This window comes from Notothenia coriiceps, unplaced genomic scaffold (assembly GCF_000735185.1).
Source record: "Notothenia coriiceps isolate Sejong01 unplaced genomic scaffold, NC01 NC01_scaffold00037250, whole genome shotgun sequence".
NCBI lineage: Eukaryota > Metazoa > Chordata > Actinopteri > Perciformes > Nototheniidae > Notothenia > Notothenia coriiceps.
In genome coordinates, this window is record NW_011369951.1 from 1909841 (window position 1) to 1917187 (window position 7347).

The window sequence follows — 7347 nt, forward strand, 5'->3', positions numbered from 1 at the left end:
CCTAACAGAAGCTCTGTTGTGGCGTTGGTCCACCCCTCAAATCCTTCCCCCCTGGCTGGGGCAGGTGTGTCACCCTAATCTCTCCCCTCCCCCCCCCCCCCCCCCCCGCCCCCGCCTCCCCCAGGCTGAGCAGGGCTGTGCTCCACGGTCCTTACTTTGGAAGAGGAAGAGGAAATGAGATTGTCAAACAGGGTTTTCTCGCCCCGTTACTCAATACAGCGCCCGCTTCAATCATCAGTGAACGAGAAGGCAGAGTGACCTTTACCACGAGTGGTGGGTGCGATTTAACTCTTAAACTGACCCCTCACCAGAGCTGGTCTCTGTCCCCTACCTGCTCATGCGCCAGACAAACAACAATAAACAACACCAAAGTAGCAGACGGAAATGAAAACAATTTAACCACATGTGACTGGCAGGGAAGTCAAACAAGTACGTCCTGCTTCTTTGTTTCCTTTCTACCTTCCCCATCCCTACTTCCCCTACCTTTTTGCTTTTCTTTAGCTCATCTGCTCTTTCACACTTGAGGACATGATAAAACTGTGGAGCACTTAGAGACACAACTCAGACACGTGTGGAGAACATCACACACTTACTACAAATAGAAAAATCATAGATCTCACACCACACGCACGCACCAGCACGCACGTACTCACACACACACACACGCACGCACAACACACACACACACCACACACACACACCAACAACACACACACAAGCATACACTCAGATAGTATAGATTATGTTTTATACTGACTACAAACATTCACACAGATACAGAAACAGGAGTCATAACCGTTTTAAGGTGCGTCACTTCCGCCCATGCCCAGACGTTGGTCTGGCAGAGAGGAGACAGTGTGGTGAGTGTGTGGGGGGGACAGAACGAGCCAGCCCTGCCTGTTACCCGCACTGAGCAGGCTTTCAGTCTCTGAGATTCAGATGGGTCCAGTTGCCAATCGAACCGTTCACTATTCCTACAAACTCGTCACACACTCCATATCCTGCGTCTTCCAACCAGCCCGCTGTTCCTCTTGCGCGCTCCTCCAATCACAAGCCGAGCTTCTGTGTCTGCCCTCCTCCGTGGGTCCCCTCCTGCCTTCCTCCTCACTCTGTTGTCCCCTCACACCTGCTAGCATCCTCCTCGTCCCCTCGAGCGCCATGGATGGAGCCTCTGCCCCCCCGCCCCCCCGGCCTCGCTGAGCCTCGTCCCTTGCGGTGCTGCCTGCTGTGTGGAAGGTGAGAGGTCACTGGTGTGCTGGAGTGGAGAGGTCTGTGATTGTACGTTGGCGCGCCCGGGTGTTACCGTTGAGAAGTTGTTGGTCCGCCTCTCCATCTCTTCGATGGTCATTCGCATGCGTGCCGCCAACTCGCTTAGTCACCTCGATGAAAGACGGGTCCTGGTCGAACTACCCAAACCTCTGATATAGCACCTGGGGGCAGAGGTGAGATAGAGAAACCTAAACGAGAAATTCTAAACCCTCTATGATTTTCTTTTTGACATCGTTCTATTCCAAAGAGTTATAGATTCAATAAATAAATCGTTAATTAGCCCTCTGAGCAGTCCAAATCACACACACTCACCGCCTCACCAACTTGCCTGCGCTGCCGACACAGGAGCTGAGTCTCTATCCAGTAGCGAGGGCACTGTGAGCGACACTGGCCGCTGTATGGTCTCGACTGGAAACACTCGGTTGGGGTCTAGGACTTGGCCCTCGGCTGTTCACCATTACTGTCGTTGTACCTAAGAGAAATAAATGCTGTTTATTAGAGTATCATAGAATCCTCCTGATTGCGCTCTTGGACAATGACAGTGTATTTGTAACAGTTATTTTCCAGGGCATAATCCTACCAGGGCTCCACAGTTGACAGGAGGGCATGCTGGTGTGATCTTTCTCATGGGAGGAATTACTCGTGCTCCTCCAAGCCTCAGAGAAGCACTCTTGGTAGGAGGGTCACTGCCAATGCTAGAGACAACGACAGAGCAGCAACCATTCAGGAGAACAAACACATCTCAACAAGAAACAATGCAGTATTTCATCATTAATAAAAAATGTATGTGGGGTCTGGGTCGTTGGTGGCGAGTGTCTGAATTTTACTTAAAAAGCGATTGAATCATAACATTAATCAAACTTACGATCATAGATCAGTGGAGACATTTTATTATTATTACTATTTAATTTTTTCTTTAGTTGTTTCCCCTCTGTACATGAGTATGACAGGTGAGGCTCTGCCTCCACTGACTGCACGTGCTGCGTTGAATCCTTCCAGGTGTGCATTCATAGCTGAATTGACAACCTGGTACAGAGTTCACATTCAGTTGTCACGTAGGCATTTCTTCCAGGTTGTTCATTATTATTCTATGGAGATTTTTTGTTCGAAATTCTTTATGGTCACAAACACTAAATTTTAAATCGTTACAGCAAAGGGGACAGTGGAGATTAAGAAAAAAATGAAATATTAGATAACACGTTAATGGTAATAAAGCAGCAAAGGAACAATAGAACAAATTAAAAAGTGCTCTCAAGATGAGTGTTGTAAAAAATTCAATAGGAAATTATATTTTTGGGAAATATAACTCACCCCGGAGGAGCGGGGGGGGGGGGTATTGAATTTTGACTTGAGGCCGCCCCCTTATGATACTGTCTTTTAGTTAGTGAGCCGGGAGTCATTTGGCTCGCTCTCTTTAAAGCGCCGCTGTTTCGGCTGCCCAAACGCTCTTCATGTTACCACAGTTTACCACGAGTTCAGTATCGCCGCCTGCGAAGGCTCCGGTGCTCGCAGATCAACGCGCTTGCTCCACTAAAACCCCCGCTCATCGTCGTCCAAATCGCGCACGGTTCCGATGTTGTCTGTTAGTACACTTTCCTTCACAGGAACACGCTTTGGTGGCAGTGAAAATAATCCCACCAGACTCCTTTGCCCCTCCAACAGAGGGACGTCCTTGTCCTTTTTCGTTTTCGTCATTTCAAGCGATAAAAACTCGATCTTCTCTCGAATTATTAATATTTTTGGACGGCCTCGGCTCGCGTTCAGGGCGTCCCGAGCTGAATAAGGGTGTCAAATGATGGCAAGACGCCCCCCTGGCGGAAACGCTGTTAAAAAGTCAAATTTATATGTGCTTACTGACTGCCTTTAGGATAAAACGTTTTTGCCACTTATCGGCTGAGAAACGCGCCATTAGTTGGACATTTTGGTAGCGGTGAGTTTTCAGTGCTCAGGTCATATTACACCTACAATTGTGTATTGTGCCACTTCTGACCCTTAGCATATTTTTGACGTGTTAGAGCGTTAGCCAATAAAAGCGCGATTGTTAGTAATGTCATTATGTTACAGAAGTAAATAAAGGAGTCTTTGGCAGAGAATCTCATTCTGAGGGGATTTTAGCCTTTGTAGATAATTTAAAAGCTCCAAAAACCTAGAAAATATACTACAGGAAAGGGAAAACCAAAAAGCATTATAGGGCTTTATTTTACATTATAATTAAAATGATGATAGAATATTCTGTTCATGACTATGTTGCGCTTCCAGGAGTACAATACTGCCATGAATATTTGTCTGAGGATACAAGTTGGTTAATTATTAAAGTTAAAAAAATTATGTAATGAGAAAACTGACGTATGTTTCAATGGAAATGTGGATTGTGTTTGGTGTAGACATTTTCTTTTAAATAAAAAAGGATTTCATTAATATTTAAAAAGCATGCAAAACACTGCAATGGTCATTACAGCTTTGTAGAAATGGAGCCACTGTTTGGCGATATTGAAATACACCAAAAAGCCTTCTGTGAGTATGATTTATTGAGGCATGTTGCTGCCAGCAAAAAGTACTAGAGGGAGGCCTCTGGTGCTTTCTCCCGCGCCGCTGAATGCATCACTGGAGACAGGCTGGTCGAGTGTATTGTTCCAGACAGGAAGAGTGACATCATCATACTGTTGGCTGACGGTTTCAAACCTGTTAAGCCCGAGAGACCCCGGTACTGGGGCCCTCCTGCAACATCTTGCAGGAAACAGTGTCTGAGGGCATGTTCATTTAATAAACTATGAATGTGTTGTATCCATGTAACAGAAAGAAACTCATCTAACTGATCATTTAAAAAAAGAAAAAAAAAACAAACGCCACAATGCTAACGCTGAGCCTCTGAATTAGCAACGAGCGAAAAATGCTAACAGATGACCGCACCGAAATTCACTCACAAAACAACACACTCTCACTCCATAATCGTCCAGGAGCGACGTTTGGTCAGGGTCCCATGGCGTGCAGTTGTGACGCTCCTAAGCTGAAGGAGCCTAGGAGCGTCACAACTGCACGCCATGGGACCCTGACCAAACGTCGCTCCTGGACGATTATGGAGTGAGAGTGTGTTGTTTTGTGAGTGAATTTCGGTGCGGNACTCACGCTCCGATGGCGTACGGCGCGCCCTCCCTGACAGATACCCAGACAAAGTCCCAGTCCATCTTGAAAATTTCCACGCGTGAGCACTCCTACGAGCCACCAAGAGTCGGTCTAATACCGAATACATCAACAGTGATATGTTCCTGGGGCCAGTGCTCGGAAGCGTCATAGCCAATCGATAATCCACACCGCAATCTATAAGTGAGGCATCTCTTGGCTATACTCTGGGGTGTTTCCATTTTATGGCTGTCTGGCAGGTTGGAATGTGGCGGCACGTTCAAGTGGAATGAAATCCTTGTCTAAGCTGGAGGCAGATCCATGGATGTATTTGAGGTAAACCCTCTGACTTTGTCCACAACTCTCTGATCTTTACAATTGAGTCTTTTCCATCATGCGATAATTTTGTTTTACCGGCTCCTCTCGTTTGCAGTTTCCTCCAAACCTCCTTGTATCTACAAACGGTGTGCTGCTTGGGTGTCCAATAGAAGCTATCAGACCCCGGTGAGGTACTATCTACCTATTACTGACCTCAGCAATCACTGTAAGTTAAATATTCGTTGTTAAATGACTCTCTGTTTCATTTATTCTACTCCTGTATAGATTGTTCTGAGTTAGAGCTAACGGCGATTTCGAGAGATTTTAATCTCAGATCGTCACTTCAACTGTACACAGGTCTCAGTGGTCACGCGCCTCACCCTGCTTACAATAGCAGGAACACTCTGCTGATTGCGCGGAAGGCAAACGTGGTGAGTTAGTAAACCCTCAGCTAAACACATTTAATAGCGCATTTAAATCAGATAACTCAGTGTGCATCCAGCCCGGTGAGGAACTACCGATACTGACTCAGCAATCCCTGTAAGTAAATTCTTGTTAAATTGACCTCTCGTGTTCATTAATTGCTACTCTTAGACCCTCCAGAAAAACGCGATTCTGCGATCGCATATTACCGCTAATCAGCCAAATGGCGCAAGATTTTTAAAATGCCGGCAGATTTATCAAGGCCGCATATCCCCGCATTTTCCCACCAAAATGAGCCATTTTTTTTTAACTCGTTTTGTCGTGAGCCTCAGCTCCGCATCACGAATTAACAACACATGTTATGTGAACGTGTGGAGCTCACACGATAGAGAAACACCAGAAAAAACTAATCACTCAATTTACCGACGGAACATTTCTACTAAAGACGGGCAAAAAGGGTGGAAATATTCTGCACGCCGATGAACTGTGTTGGAGCATAAGAGAAAATCCGACGTGACGGCCCACTTTGTCATTCAAACATTCGAAATGCTTTCGCTGCTGGGACAGGAAAGCCAAACGACTCACGCTCCCGAGGCATCAACCTCCAAACCTTTTTGAGGGCTACAAGAAACGAAGTGATAGCCTACAGTTGAAGCTGGTGATAACGAACGAGTAATGAAGACAGAAGGGGTGTGGTGTGTGTGTGGTGTGTGTGTGTGTGTGTGTGTGTGTGTGTGTGGTGTGTGTGTGTGTGGCCCATTGCTTTCAATAAGTAAACATGAATGTGTTTAATGAATAGTAAAAGGGTTAAACGTTAGTGGCAGTTGTGGTAGAGAGAATAAATAAGACAGCTCAATATTTAAAAAAATTGTTATTCTTTTCCCCCGCATATTTCGCAACTTTCCGCATATTTCGCAATTTCACCGCATAAAATCACATAAAACCCCGCATATTTAATCGCATAATCAAGGGTTTTAGCCCGCATAATCAAGGAATTTAGCCCGCATAATCAAGGATCTTTGCCCGCGTTTTTCTGGAGGGTCTATACTCTGTATAATTGTTCTGTAGTTATTGTAGCTAAAACGGCGATTTCTGAGCCAGACGAAGACTGACAAAGACATTGGAGTCCTGTTGGAGTCACGAGGGAGGCAAAGAGGAGGCAAATCCTACTTTGATTGAGCTAAGTATCGCTGGTGTTTTCTTTTGTTTTATTCAATTCTCTTTGGTTTTTTAGCCCCTCATGCTATAATCATGTGTATTTTCTCCATTGCTGTTCATGTGTCCTCTCGCAATTATCACTGGCCCCGTGTATCTCCTAATCGATATAACCGGCCTGCTCTTGTCTATCCCACATGCTCCACTGAGATCCAACATCTCGTTTCAGGGGGCCTGTGGAACTGCCAGTCAGCTGTTCCTAAGGCTGACTTCATCTCTGGCTACGCTTCCCTGCAGTCTCTGGATTTCCTTGCTCTCACGGAGACCTGCATCACTTCATCCAACACATCCACCCCAGCAGCTCTCTCCACAGCATATTCCTTCTCCCATACACCCAGACCCTCTGGCAGAGGAGGTGGCACTGGTCTCCTGCTCTCTCCCAACTGGAGCTTTTCCCTCTTCAAGCTACCTAACTTCACTCCTTCCACCTTTGAATTCCATGCTGTTACAGTAACCCATCCTATACTATACAATAATTAATCATTGTTGTTCTCTACCGTCCACCAGGCGCCTTGGGGGACTTCTTGGAGGAGTTAGATAATCTCCTCTCACACATCCCTGAAACTGGCCCTCCCGCTGTACTTCTCGGAGACTTCAACCTCCAGACAGGGAAGATAGCTGAACTAACATCTGTTTTAACCACCTTTGCTTTCTCACTGTCTCCATCCCCACCAACTCATAACGCTGGCAATGTCCTTGATCTCATATTCTCAAGGAACTGCACTACTTCTAACCTCTCTGTAAACCCGCTCCACACATCCGATCACTTCTTCATTTCATTCTCTCTACCCCTTTCCAAACATAACAACCTAATCTCTTCTCATCCGGCACCTGTCGGATGACTCGTTCCAACTCCTGCCTCCAAACTCTGCTGCAGAAACTCTCCTCTCTACTCTCTCATTCTCTCTGGACTCTCTCTGTCCTCTCACATCTCGGCAGGCTCGTCAGTCCCCTCCTGCTCCCTGGCTAAATGACGCACTGCGTGCTAATAGAACCATCCTT

The 7347-nt window shown here is 46.2% G+C and overlaps 1 protein-coding gene across 1 annotated transcript in view; it reads left to right on the forward strand.

The window, feature by feature from the left end:
- Positions 1-4401: 4401 nt before the first annotated feature.
- The window catches only part of dnah3 (dynein axonemal heavy chain 3), a 20821-nt gene continuing 17875 nt past the window's right edge, over positions 4402-7347 (forward strand). The window contains exon 1 of the mRNA XM_010796583.1: positions 4402-4497. Within this exon, the coding sequence (XP_010794885.1) occupies positions 4402-4497 (96 nt within the window). The remainder of the gene's footprint in view (positions 4498-7347) is intronic.